Here is a 15,077-nt window from a genome sequence, read left to right as displayed (position 1 = left end):
AAGAATATTTATGGAGTCCTTCCACAAAACCATTTGGATTTCTCTGACCAAGTTCTATGAAATTTCAAAATATCTTATTCTCAATAAGATTATGCGTTGAACACAAAATTTTGTCACAAAAATTATAAGGTGATGGTTTATCAAATACAAGTGCTCTCAGTTTGTCCAGTTTGAACGTCAATAGCTGGGTTCTCTGTTTGCTTCAGGCAAACTCTGACCAATAGTGGGGGCAGTTCATAGTTTCAGAAAGGGCACATGGCTACCATACATTCCGGCTGCTCCAAATTATTTTTAAAATATGGGCTTGGTTTGACCGAGGCTTGCGAATTCTAGGTCATCTGTAAGTCAATTCGGACCAACAAAACTTAAACATAAATACTGATTAACAAAGATTAGCTACAACACTCAGCCCTACCAAAATCAAACCCAAGTCATCCAAGAGAACTCCTCCCTGGTTGAGATAACCCATTACGAAATGAGCTCTTGGACTCTTAGGGTTCAAAATTATGGCTGCTATGTAGTGCTATATCGGTCATTAAAATAGTTTTTAGAGGAAAACATTATAAGATATGGGGAAATTTAACCAGAAGCTCTCATTTAACACTTGTTCTATTATAATGGCCATTATGTATAATGAAAATACCTACTGTTTGGTGGTTCCATTAAATCTTAAAATCTCTATTTCATTTTATTTGATGGGTTATAAATTAAACAAAGGCATTTTTGTTATTTCATTATCCTCCCAAAGCCAACTAATATTTTATTCCCAAGGTAAATAAAGGCAACTGAGGGTGCTACCAAAAACAATGACAACTGGGGTAGTCACTATTTTTGGGGGAATCTCGGCTTTATTGGAACCTTGGGGTATACATAGCCGGTAAATGAAATTGTAATATGAGAATAGGGTCTTTTTCTGAGGTAGTGTCATTGACTTTTTTGACACTATGACAGCGATAAAATGGTCGTTGGTTATACCGGAACGGCTTCTGCGCCCGTGGTGGAGACGGCCACTCCTCTTTTTTTTTTTTTTTTCTTTCCTGTTAAAAAGGTAGAGAGAGCGAGAAGGTGCCAAAGTAGTTATGAGTTGGGATGGGATTGGATTAGGACTACGTTTTGTGAATAAAAAGAAACAAAAAAAAAAAAAGTATGTATATCGTACCACATCCATTACCACCCATTTTGTGAGTTGTAAGGTGGGGCAGACCCAACATCCAACCAATATAGATTGTTGGTGGAAAGGCTCGTCACCAAGGGTTTTGGTGGAGGTAGAGCTGGTGAAACATGAGAAGGATCTGTAATTTTTATGATGTTTTAGATGTGCCCCATGAATTTAGGGGAGAATTAACATCTAATTATTTTTTGAATTATTTCTGAAGTGGAATGATTATATAATGATATTATATTTTTTTTGAGATATTATATGATGCTATTTAAAATAACTAATTTCTTAATTTTGATAGATAATATGTAAAGTTTATAGGTGGAAAATTTTTTCTCATCTTAACTTTTTAATCTCCTCAAGAAGATTTTTATTTTTTAACAAAATATCTGCTCTCCCTACTTATCACCTCATTCCTTCTAAAATATTATTTTATCAGATCCAATTACTTTATATTAAAAATAGGAAAATAAATTTAGAAATTTTTTAATTTATATAGGTTGTTGGATAAAATATTAATCAGAATGTATTTTTTTTTTTTTACAAAAATTAGGTTATTATGACATCCAAACATCATTAGGCAAATATTTCTTTTTAAATATGCAATTCAAGGTATTGTATATCCGATTACAATGGCAAATATTTAAATGAGACTTGCCAATATATGGACTTCGACTTGCAAATGTCATGATGATGACATGTATATTCAAAATGATGATTGAAAAATAGCAAAACTGATTCAAAAATAATAAGTAGAAAATGTTGAAATAAGATGTTGTCATCATACTATAAATAATTTCCATCCAAATAATGCCCCCGTTTTTTCTGATTTTCCACTTTTTTCATTAAATATATTTGCATTTGATTTTGGAACACCACTTATCAGCAAATGCCAACCATAAATAAAATTAGGCCATCATCTTTCCCTTTCTTCCACCTCATTATTCTTGAAAAAAAAAATGTTGGAAGCCACCAGCGGCAAAAGGAGTCTAGGGTCAACAGGATATGTATGTAATATTCCCTCCCATCCTTCCAAGTTCCTTCCCCTCCCCCCACCACACCAAAAGGAAAGTGCTGATACACTGTATCTCAGTGTATAGCAATTTTCCCCAATAAAAATAGCTTATCACATGGATAATCAAAACAAGGCATGACAGCTTATAATAAATGGATTGCTAAACAATCAGTCATTTACTCACCATATAAAATAAAAAACCCACCCAGTGCCAAAAGCCCATAGCCCAGAGTCCAGACTCCATACAAAATAAAAAAGAAAGAAAGAAAGAAATGTCTCCCCCACCTATTCACCTCCTCTCCTTTTCCCCAACATTAAATTGATTCCCCCATTGGTGTTTCTCCTTTCCATTGGATTGTACAGATTCTTGCATAAAATTCCTTCCATCTCTGTAAATTTTTTTTCCCCCACCATTCTCCCCATTCCTCTCCACCTCTTTCCTCTTTTTGTTTCCTACCCTACTTCTCTCCATCTCTTTCTCTCTCTTGTTTTTTTTTCTTTTGGTCTTCTGAGACTGCTAGATAGAAGGAGGGGGAAAACCAGGCCTGGTGTTGGGTCTCTGGTCTCTGCTTCCTTGGAACTCTCTCTTGGGTTTTGGAGAGGAGAAAGCCTTTCAGCACCCACTGAGATTGGTTTAGAGGGCTTCAGAAATATATGAACTCTTTCTAATTTTGCTAAAAAATTTGCATAAAAGAACTGCTTTTATCTCTCTCTGTTTTTTTTTTCCTTCTCTATATTAATTTCTCTCTGGGATTGAGAAGGGGGAAGGGAAAAGGAGAGGTAAAGATGGGAAAGCACGGACCTTGCTGTCATTGTGGAGTCACAAGTGAGCTCTTCTTCATGTTTCGGATGATTGTTTTGATATAAAATTATGTGTTCGGATCTTTTTTTTGCTTCTTTTTTTCTTCCTTCTTTTTCCCCCTTTTTGAAATGGTTTAATTTCTTAAAAATTAACAACTTGTTTTAGAACCAGGCGTCCGTGTGAAGCAATTTTTATACGTTCCTCTTCTTGTTCTTTTTCTTGTTCAATACTTATTCTCGGGTACCTGCCTGCCTTTGAATTTCGTTCCTGGAATATTCAAGGCATTCGGGGTTACAGGAGGGTCCATCTTATCCTCCTGAAATTATTGGGTAATAGCTTATTTGTTTCTGTTTTGTTGTTAGGCGTGCATCTTTGTTGGTTTGTTATTTCCTCTTTTTTTTTTTTTCTGGCTATTAATTAAATTCTTTGCCAAGTCTGGTGTTAGTATGATTAGTTTTAAGTCTATGCTTTGGGTTTGTGATGTCTCGCATGGATTTCTTCGTACTTAGGAAGCCCTAAGGAAGATTGTGGATCTTCTGTTTCCGATCTGCTGCTCCTGGGAGCATATATGTGTATCAAAAACTCACATAAGAGAGGAATTCCAGCAACACCTCTATCAGAAATTCTTGGGAAATTATATTAAATAGCAACAATTTCTTGTTGGCTTGCAAATGTGCTGCGGCTAATTGTATTCAGTTCTTCTAGTCCTTAAGGACTGCTGCAAATAGGAAGTTCACTTGTTAGGGGTGTTTACCACTACTAGTTTAGCAGGGTTCTAGCTCAGCCTACCAGTGCTAATATACCACAAATTGCCATACATAGTCTAAGAATAGAAACTAAATTTATATTAAGTTAGATGCAGTCATTTACCTTTACATTTGTTTGCTGTGTGTTTCATGAACTGAGACTGGCAGTCTGTTTCTGGAAAGTCGTACCAAAATAATAGCTGCCACAGCTTGTAGGCTCTATGTCAATAGACAATAGATATGCTCGGTTCTCATATATCCTACCAGCGAATTCTGGCTGCTGGGTGTCTAGAGAGTTACTCTGCTCAGAGAAAATGTAGTAATTTTGTTTGTGATATAAAATCATAGATACTATGAGATTACTCAGCATTGAGAGAAAGCAATTACTTGGTTCTTCTAGATCTCTAGATTAATGCATAATGTCTGGGCTTGCTATATAGTTAAATTATCTGTCAATTTCAGAAAGCAATTGTGTTTATCATCTTTCATCTTTATCTCTCTCTAAGTCTCATTCCAGAGAATGCTCTTGGAATGCCAGCCTCCATGTTAACAAGGTCTGATCCATTCATAGAGATAATGCTTTTCTTATTGATATGCTGTGTATGTGGAGGCTTTAATTTTATTTAGATGCATGGAAAAGTTTTTGTGATAATATGAACTAAATTTTCTTAATGTTATCACCACCGATGTCATTTTCATGGTATTTACATTGTTACATGGAGTATAGCTGCAAATGATCTATCTGATCTATTTTCCCTTCTTTTATATACTCCTCTGAGTGTTGTCTCCTAGCTTCTCTTTTTTCTTCTTTATATGCATCCTCAGCATTTTCCTTTCTATTTTCTATCCAAATGCTACGTGCAATGATTGTTATCCTCTTATGTTATTGCCTTGGTTAAGTCATGATTTTTCTTAGACACTTTCTTTTCTTATTTGGTATTAAACCGTGCTTAAGATGCTTTACCATGATTTGTTCATACACATTTAGTGATCTACGAGTATCTTATTTTGGTATCTTACTAGGGATGCCTGCATAACATATAGCCAGTCTTAGGTTTCTTTTTGTCAATATTGTCAAAATAGATAGCTCCTACAGAAATGGTGACAAGGCAAGATTCATATTGTTCAGTACAGAAAAAACTATTGGTTATGTTTGTTTGAACTTTGCATATCTTTAAGAAAGTCAGTACTGTACTTAACCTTCAAGTTACAAGTAGATCATCCTTTTCACTGTAATGCTGCTCATATCATGCTTTTGCAACCTTGTTTAGTGTAAAAGCTGCTAAGAAGATGCTACTTCCAAATGTTTTGCTTCTTGAAATGAAATGAACAACGTATTTCTAACAAACTTTTCTGTGCTGCAACTAGTGTCCATCAATTTCATTTACAATACGTGCAGTATGGAATGAATGAACTTATCAAGAGAATTGCATCTTCTTGAGGGTTTTATGACCAATTTCATTCTTTACTACTTGAAATTGGAAGAGGAAAACTGAGGTTCTAACTAACCAGCGGTTGATAAAGTCTCTTGTGTTGATACAAGAGACTTGGGTTCGATCCCTCGGCAGAGCTTGCATCCATCCTAGGTGTATTCTGATAACAGTGTTAATATGCAATCACAATGTTCCTTACCTTTTTCAATATCCATAAGTTATTGGTAAGGTTTCTACATAATTTCTAGTTGCTAAAGCTGAATTATTCAACAGGTACTCCTCTTTGGCGGAATGGACCGCCAGAGAAGCCAGTTTTATGCAATGCATGTGGTTCAAGGTGGAGAACAAAGGGTTCACTGACAAATTATACCCCTATGCATGCTCGAGAACCTATTGATTCAGAAGAATTAAAAGTTCCTAAGGTGAAAAGTATATCATTCAAATCCAAAGAACAGAAGCTGCACAAGAAAAAACAGAGCGTTATTACATTGGAAAGTGAACGTGAAATGCCATATTCTGGCCAGAACTTCCGAAAGATAGCTGATGGCGATCCAAGCAATCGATCTAGTTCTGGATCAGTGATATCATATTCAGAAAGTTGCGCACATTTTGGAACAACCGATGCAAGTGATATGACAGGTTACTAACTCTTTCTGTTCATTAATTAAACATCAAACCATACCTTCATCTAAATAGATGCTTCCTTTCTTTCACTTTCTTTTCTAAGATCTGAAGTTTTTGTTGAAGGACATGCATGAGTCAACTTCTCTAATCGAACTTGGGCTCATCAATCAAAGCAATCAAATTTTCACACGTTTATTCACCATCCTAATTTTTATGATAAAACAATTATAGAGTTGAGAATCCACAATGATTCATAAATTCAATTATTTTAGACTACAGAGCTTGTGAGGGGATTGACATTTGTTATTGCTCTATTTAGTCCTAAGCATATTAATAGAGATTGCCATTTCTTTTTGGCAAGAGACAACATACCAATGTTATGCCCTAGTGATGCACATGAATATGCATTGCAATGTTTTTAATTGAAGATTATTTGGTGGATGAGGTGAGAACTGCATGTGGAATGTCATATGTTCATTGCATGCTCTAAAGATAGTCAAAATATATTCAGGAGGCAGACCTAGGATAAATGTTGATTAATTGGATCGGTTCTAGTTATCTACTGCCTTAAAGATGGAGTAGGCTATTGTCATCTACACTCTGGAGAAACAATGTTTCTTCCATAGGAAAATGCATGTAAAAGGAATTAGGTATCCTAGACTTTCACAAATTACTATATTATGGACTTTTATGACACTCTTTCCATACATTCTATTAGATATTGATATATATGTATAAGGTGCTTTTATTGCATTTGTAATGGATAAAGACTTGGTCTTATTAGACATCTATAGCTGGCAATTACTATATATTTTTTGTTGCAGCATATTATGACCTAAATTGCATGAATCACAAGCTGGGTTGAGTGCAAAAGCATGAGTGAGAAAGCAAGAGGCTTTGAAATAATGAGGAAGTTTTGGAGTGTATAGAAAGCTTAGACGCATATAAATAAATGTATGCATGTTTGTGGGTAAAAAAGGGGATAGAGAGACTAGTATGTAAAAGTGACAATAATATCATATTTGTGTTGTTTGTGCACATAATGAATATTGGTGGACTACATGGCCATTTCTCTTTCCGTGAGGAGCTCCAAACATGATTCCCAAATCTCACTATTCTCAACTCCCATCTCAAAAAGCAACAAAATAACTCCAATTTGTGATGGCAATATTTCTTATTTTAACTAGAATAACAATCCAAAAATCTATAAAGATTTCATGGATTAAAACCTACTAAAAGAACTTCATTTAGCATTTACTCCATGATGCAGAAACAAGTGAAAATGTGCTTACTGAAAATAGGAAGCACGAAGTACAGAAGAACTTGCTACCAAATTGCAGGAGCGTTATTTCAGTTATGGAGAATTCCAAGTTTAGCAGATTCTTTCTTCTTTCGTAAAAAAATTGAGTACATTTTTGTATACCATCGGAATTCTTTCTTATAAATTTTTGAGATATCTTGCATGTTTCCCTCCTCTAGTAAGTTGGTGGTCAAAGAATGATTTCTTTTATCCTCTTGAAAGAGGCATGCTTTCTAATATGTGGAATTGTACTGATTGTTTGGAGCTTCTAAAGAAAGTGGATTTGAGAATTTTGTGAATGACTAGTAGCCAACTGAAGATAAGCTTTAAAAGATCAAGCAAAATATTTATTGCTGGGCGCTACTTATGGATCATTATTGACTAAGCCTTTCTTGATGAAAATAGGAAGTTGCTCCATCATGACATGGGAGCCACAAGTTTGAAACATGCGAATGGTCTCTCCACATGCAGGGGTTGGCTGCATACATCTAACTCTCCCTAGATCCCATAATGGTGGGAGCCTCATGCATTGTGATGCCCCTTTTGAGGAGGGTCTTAGCGCAACAATAAAGTCATATCATTGTGACCTGGGTGTCAGAGGTTTGAAACTCAAATAGCCTCTACGCTTATGGGGGTAAGGTTGTGTATCTTTGACCTTCCCTGACCCTGCAGCAGTGGGAGCATCATGCATTAGACTACTCTCCTTTCTTGATGAAACAAAATCAACTACCTCTATAGAGAACAACTTAAAGTTGAGAGATTTCATAGACTCATGGTCCTATATCAATCTGATAAAAGGGTGCCACATGGGTTTATAAGCTTGGATTAGTCCTCCATCCAATAGCTTAAGCTTTTTGGGCTATAAGTACGTGACATGTGGTATTAGAGCCAGGTTCAATGCGCATCAAAGCCTCAATCATGTGGGTACCTCATAAGGGGATACGAAGGTTGTATATGACTCAAGCCATGGGTGACTCTAGTAGGAGTTGATTTGTGATGAGGACATCAGGAGGTTGGGTGGGGGTGATTGTCATAGTTCCACATTGGCTGATAAAGGGGGTGCCACATGGGTTTATAAGCATGGAATGGTCTGCCCAATAGCTTAAGATTTTTGGATTGTGAGTCCATGACGAAGAGCTCCTTGAAAGCATTATATAGAGTTAAACTTTAGTTGTCAATCTGATGTCAACATGTTATGCATTGGTGGCATAAGACCTCATAAACAATATGGCAAGCTTAGAGACCTATCTTATTTAGGGGCACTTCAAATCTAGGACTGCAAAACCACCTGAACTGCCTTGTTCAGTGTGTACCATACCAAACCAATGTGGAATGGGATCAGAAAATTGTTGGCTCAGTATGCGATCCAGTTCATACTAGTTGGAACCTAGCGGGACTGCCTGGTTCTGCTCAGTACCGACCATACTGCTTGGTTTTGGGGTGGCGCCATAAATTGGAAGTGAGAAAGAAGGGGATTGGGAGCTGTCTCCATATTGGGTGCGGACCATACCGTATGACATGCTGTACTAACTGGTAACATACTGATATGGTTTTTGGTATTGAGATTATGGACTTTGCTTCAAATGAATTATTAATATGTTACCAAGTTTGCGGACCTTGCTTCAAATGAATGTATTGATGGAACTTTTAAAGTGGAAAAGAAAAGAAAGTGATTGTGAAATAGTGCCTTGTTTAAACAAGCAATGCTCATATTTGTTTGATGAGCACTTGATTGAGCATTATAGTCATTACCTTGCTAAGCTGCTGGTGCTTGTCTACATTAAGGTTAATAATGTTGCTCTGGGCATTCATGTTAGAGGCTCATGTATCGGAAGGTGAGCACTTCTTCTTAGGTTAGGCACTTATATGTGGAAAGATAACTTCTTCAAAGGTCTGGGAGCTTGGTTACCAGTTAGGCAAGTACTGGAGAATAGGAAATTTCAGGACATGAAATTTCAGGTTGGGTAATTTTTGGACAGAATTAATATAGCAATATCTTGTCTCACTCCTTGCCCAACAACCCCCCCCCCCCCACCAACACACACACAAAAAAAAATAAAAAATAAAAGAATCCCAGTCCTTCTTTCTTGATATATGCATGCATTCATGCATGTATGTGTTATCTATGTATGCCCATGTATGTATGGGGTACACATGCATGCATGTGTATGAAGAAAGAATTCTGAAACCAGATATTCTTGCATTGGTTGAAGTCCTGGGAACAGAAAAGGGCATAGAAGAAGAATATGGGCTCTGCAAAAGTGGATGGAATGATTAAGATTGACCCAGATAATTTGCATTGCATGCAGAAAGTCCAGATCTGATTGCAAGAAACAGATAAGAACTCAAGCCTGAGTTGAGCATCATCAAGGGAAAAGGTTGGACCAAAAGACAACTTGGATTTGGAGCAATAAGAAAGGAGTTGATTAGACAAATTGCAAGTGTAAATTTGATAAATGGTAAGACAAGGTGGATACCATTTGATTGGTATCAGTCTAACTGATTTGATAGTATACTTCCCTTGGATTCTGAAAAGAAAATAGATGCCTATTTGGCAAAGTTAACCATTGTTTCAAATATAATCACAAAAATAAGCACAGAAATTAGATCCACCATTACAGTCTCAAGGGTGCTGTAAAGACTGAATGTTCTTGCTTAGTCTTTTATCACAATTATTCCTGCTTTCAGTTTATAAAGGTGCATATTACCTTCTATATTATGACTTTTTGTTTACCTCATATTACATTAAACTCTGTGAAAGGGATGGCTAATACCTTGTGAACATCATTTTTTTTTTTGTGAAAAAATATTGTGCCTTTGTGTTTTTTGGTAAGAGATCAGAACCTTCAAAGTTAGTGTTGAAAATGGAACTTTCAGTGATAAAACTCACAATTGCTAAACCTTGCAAGTCTGAAAATTCATTGGACTTCAAGTATTTGATAACCTGAATTTTTCTCTTCCAATTTTTTTAAAGGTCTTTGATTTAATAAGCTCAAATGACTTGGAAGATTAATGATTAGAATAGTATTGGACTTTATCATTTAATTTGTTTATATAATGGAATACAGGATACGGACACTCAAGTGGTGTTATCTTTGTAGTTTTTTCGCATGAAGATATCCTCAAGGAACTGTGTTTATTGGATTATTAGTTTTGGCTTATAAGAAAGGAATCAAGTGCATTAATTGCCTTTTGCGTGTTGAATCTGATTAGCCCAAAAAATAAGTAAACAAAGAATATACTGACATTCACATTTCAACCATAAACTGACAGTTGATTCTATCAGACTTAATAGTCACTGAGCTATAATATGTCTCATAGGGATGAATGATAAGTAGAATTGTGATATTTGCATAAAACTATTATGTAATAATCCATAGATATGAATAACTTGTTTATCATCAACTTAAAGTTGTGTTCAAAGGCAGATTGTTTTCAGGCTTCTTGTTTGTGATGCTTTACTCTTATTTCTTCTCAGCTTTTACAGTTAGACATCTGATGTTTGCTTTTATTTTTTTCAGGTTCGGCACAATCAAATGTCTGGGATTCTCAGGTTCCATCCAAGAGAAGGACAGGTGTTACTCGTTCAAAGCCCTCTCCTGTTGAAAAGCTCACAAAAGACCTCTATACCATATGGCATGAACAACAGCCATCTTACCAAGGATCTTCTGAAGGGGATCTACTCTATGAAAGTGGAACTCCAATGGATTCATTTGAGATAGGCTATGGAAGCATACTCATTAGGAATTCAAAGTCCATAGAGGAGGAATCAGAGGCAAGCTCACTTCCGGTAGATAATAAATCATGCATTACCAATGAGGCTTATTCAGGGATTGCCTTCTTTCCTGTACATAGTGAAAGCAAAGGAATTAGACTTTTAGATTCTGGTAATGACAAACTTAAGAAGTCTACAGCACAAGTGACCAGAGAGAATGTCAGAAGGTACCCTCTTAATTAACTTGTGCAACAGAATATAAAACATGCATGCCTACTGAAGTGGATGCTTTTCCTAATTTAGCCATGATATGGCATAAAAAATTACTCTTCTATAGTTTTGTTCCTGGATTCAATTTCAGATTGTTTTCTGATTTCCATGTCTTAATCTGTGTTTGTCTTAGCAGGGATAAATTTTCCTATGATAAGTTACAGATCCTGCGAGACAGAGAATCATCTCTATGTTCCACAGATCTGCAAGTAAGATTAAATCTCTATTCTGTTTGTTAATGTTCTCTTGTGGCCTTCACACATAAATTAAAACCTTAAACACAGATGCATTTTGTGAGAATCTGTTGCCCAAGGATCTTTGTTGATATATGCATAATGCACTCACCGGGCACTGTTTATGTTGGAGTAGGATGTCATTAACTTTGAAGAACTCATGAGGTATTTGACGCATGAGGAACAACAGCGTCTGATGAAGTATCTTCCTCCTATAGATACTGCCAAACCTCCTGAGAGGTTTGTTCTACATGCTAGTGATTTTATTGTTTTAGCAGGCTGACACGATTGCCTTTTTATGATATTTGCGTGTTGCCTTTACAGCCTTAAAAGCATGTTTAGCAGTCCACAATTTGTGGAGTCTTTGTCTCACTTTCAGCAACTGCTTCAAGAGGGAATTTTTGATCTCTCCTTTTCGGGAGCAAATGTTGAAGAATGTAGGACTTTAAGGAAGCTTGTATTACTCAATTTGACAAAATTTAAATGGGTGGAGTACTATAAACATTTAAAGGTATGAAATGATCATTGCCACCTTGTGCATGTAGATTATAAAAGCTTTTGGGATGTGTATTTGGAGAAGATCCTATAAAAAAAAAATTCATCTGTTTGAATTATTAATTATAGACTTGGATGTAATCTGTGATTGATCTTTCACTTCAACTTTGCTAGGATGCAAACCATAAACAAATCACAGAAGGAAAGGAAATGGTAAGCAGGCAAAAAGCTCCTGGATTTCGCACTTCAGCATCCCTCAAGAAGACTCGAGATGGCCAGAATCAGAACTATCCTGGTTTGTATTCTTCCACATATAGGCTAAGCAAAAGTGTTGAGGTTATATAGATCTGCAATACTTAACAATCAATCTTTCTTGTGAATCATCTTTACCTCTTTTTCCCTTTTTTACTTGCTTGGTGTTTCCTTACCTTCAATGCCATATGTTTATCATATCACCTGAATACACCCTGTTTTTTCCTTTTGAGGCAGTAAACACACTAATTTTTGCTGACAGATGTATGCGATGTTCTAGAAAAAGAAATGTTTGATGTGATTGAGCTAGTCAACAAATTTTCTTTCCTGGAGGCATTTTCGTATGTTGCCATAAATTGGTTGTGTTGTATTGCAAGATGTAAGAAGCATAATGCTCAAGCTCATCCAAATAATCATCTGGTGTTGATTCTGATATAGCTGAGAAATCAATAAATCTACAAGGTTGAAAGAGTGTTCACTGGAAATACAAGTATACTCATTTAGTTGGGAGGTTAAAGCCGTGATGCTTTTTCCTTCCAATTTTTGAACACCTTAGATGTTTATATACATTAAGAATGTTGAGTATAGATTAAGAATGATATTTCAAATGTTCAAAGAAAAAAAATCATCGGGAGTGTCAAATAACCTTGGAAAGATGCACATATATTTGAATTTGGTACTTTCTTGGAATTCAGGTTAAGTCTACCTTTTGTAGACTATTAATTTACATTAGCTTTTTAGGTAAAATGCAAGGGGAAGCATGTAACAATCATGTTCAATTGATGGAATCTGGAACCTGTCGAGGACAAAAATTGAAAATGCATGAGCAGCACTGGAAATATGGTGCTGTCAAAAAATGGGATGTTCTAATCATTGCCAATTACAAGAAGCTGAAATATGGAATGGAGGAAGCAAGGCAAACATGTCTTAATCATGACATATATAATGGACTTCAAAGGGTGGATGTCATAGTGATCATGGTTGTGGGAGTGTTTTATATATATATATATATATATATATATATATATGTATGTATGTATACACTTTTATGGCTAGAAAGTAAAGGTACTTATGATTAGCAATCAGGTTATATCTGGGCATTATTTTCATGACAGTGCCTGAAATGAAGCACGGCCATTGTCTTATAAGCAAGGAAGAAATCAATAGGTTTTATGATACTCTTACAGTGCACATGATATTATCCTTGAAAGATTCTAAATTTTATTAATGTTGATATGAAATTTGTGTTCCTGCATGATGATTTGACTGATCATTATTTTAAATCCAGTGAAATGGCACATTTAAGTTTTGATATGAAAATGATGTAAATTGTCAAATTTAGTCATAATAATCATTGTGTTCCTTGGAATTGGGGGATCATTTTGGAATTATGACATCAGTCATGTAATATGTGTATAGTTTTTTGGGAGTCCTCAGTGTTCGACAACTTGATATAGAGGGATGGGCATTAAAGATCCTAGTTGTTAGGAAACATCTCTTAACAGCGTGCAGAGATAAGAAAATGATGCCTTCTGCCGGAGATAATGGTGATATTGATCATATTCCATTACTCACATATGGAGGCAATTCAACCAACTAAATAGATATGATATATCAGTCCTTTTTCTTCTTTTTTGTTTCCTTTGACGTAATGAGCAATTGGGCTTATGTTCTAGAAAACTTAGGTGTTCACCTACATAATACACTCGCGTATCAAACATATGCATAGTTACATATAGATTCTTGCATATAAATATATATCGCTTCTGTATTCATATTTGGATTTTGGAAATTTAACTTGTTTTACCTGTACCTATATTGCCTTTTGACATCCATTTCCATGTTAACTGGCTAGCTTGGACTAAGAGACTCATTCACTGATAAAGATTAAGTATGACAAAGTGATTGTGATTTGTGGGTTAAAATATGGTCAGGAGGATGAGGTTATAGATGGTCATATATATATATATATATAAGTTGGTTGAGTGAAATAGTGATTTGTAACTTGCCAGCTGATTTCGTGTTATGCTGCTGTCAATTTTAGAGCTGAAAGAGACCATGAGAAGCCCAAAAAGACTCTGCAAATCTGGGAGCACGAATCTTCTTTCAAGAAATCCAACTCAGCTGAATTGTAGTGATGTAGGCTCGAAGTTAACTGATGATGCGGATGATTTCTTGGACAATGAAGGGGCTTGCTTCAGTCCAAGAAGCTTTTTTGCATCTCCTCCAGATAGGGGCACCATGTTGGCTCCTTTACAATTCAGTGATGACAGTACTGATCATGACCTGTTGCTGGATGTGCCGTGCAATGGATCATTCCCCGAGGCGGAACTACTTTGTCATCCTTGGAAACAGAAAGCAGCCCAAAGCAGTTCCCCAGCAGAGAGTGGAGTTGCCCAAGGTGAAGAGAGTCTTTCCAACTTTCCGTCCAGCGTCAGCAACAAACAGCTGAACCACCAGTAGTAGAATATATCACATCTTTCCCTTAAACAAAACTGAAAAATCATAGTGTTCCAATGATGGGTGTTCCAGTTTGAGCCTCTCTCCCATCATTTAGTTTCCTATAATCATGTTGCGGTCTTCTTTTCAGTAAGCTGAAAGCTGACATTCACCACCAAACTGGCTTGGGCTGGTTTCTTTCTTGTATAGCCTGGCAAGAGAGTTGTAAAATAGCTCAGAGTGCAAAAGGAGTCTCTCTTTAGTAGTGAGGGAATGGAGTTGCAGGAATTTGTATGTATTGTCAATAAGTACACTAGTGCTGCATCACCATGCTATTTGCTTGTGGTTGTTTGACGCATACTCTGTTGCTCACATTGGTGAAATTTGCATTGCTGGTTCTCACTTTTTTCAGTGTTTTGCAGCCTCAGCTCCTAGAAGCTGCATCCATGTGAAGCTTGATAAATTTAGCTTTTTTTTTTCCTGGTGCACTTGAGCTATTTATCCTTTTGGAGTACAGATATTTACAAGGGAAAGATTTCCTATCTTTACTGAAATCAGATGAACCCAGATTGCCTGCAGAACCTTCTGTCGTTC

General features: G+C 36.1%; 1 protein-coding gene across 2 annotated transcripts; it reads left to right on the top strand.

Moving 5' to 3' along the window:
• Positions 1–2,594: 2,594 nt before the first annotated feature.
• Positions 2,595–14,885, top strand: LOC140857150 (GATA transcription factor 27-like). Of its 2 annotated transcripts, none has more exons than XM_073255624.1 (8): positions 2,595–3,000; positions 5,429–5,794; positions 10,601–11,021; positions 11,201–11,273; positions 11,434–11,537; positions 11,622–11,808; positions 11,967–12,087; positions 14,089–14,885. In XM_073255624.1, the coding sequence occupies exons 1-8, from the start codon at positions 2,961–2,963 to the stop codon at positions 14,505–14,507; spliced, it is 1,731 nt and encodes a 576-aa protein (XP_073111725.1). In that variant the 5' UTR covers positions 2,595–2,960; the 3' UTR covers positions 14,508–14,885. The 2 variants fall into 2 exon arrangements, with proteins under 2 accessions (XP_073111725.1, XP_073111724.1); XM_073255623.1 differs by having other exon boundaries at positions 2,783–3,000; positions 11,198–11,273; positions 14,089–14,791.
• Positions 14,886–15,077: the final 192 nt, after the last annotated feature.

This window comes from Elaeis guineensis, chromosome 4, assembly GCF_000442705.2.
Source record: "Elaeis guineensis isolate ETL-2024a chromosome 4, EG11, whole genome shotgun sequence".
NCBI classification, from domain to species: domain Eukaryota; kingdom Viridiplantae; phylum Streptophyta; class Magnoliopsida; order Arecales; family Arecaceae; genus Elaeis; species Elaeis guineensis.
Note: the sequence above shows the minus strand (reverse complement) of the source record. Positions and strands in the feature narration are given on the sequence as shown.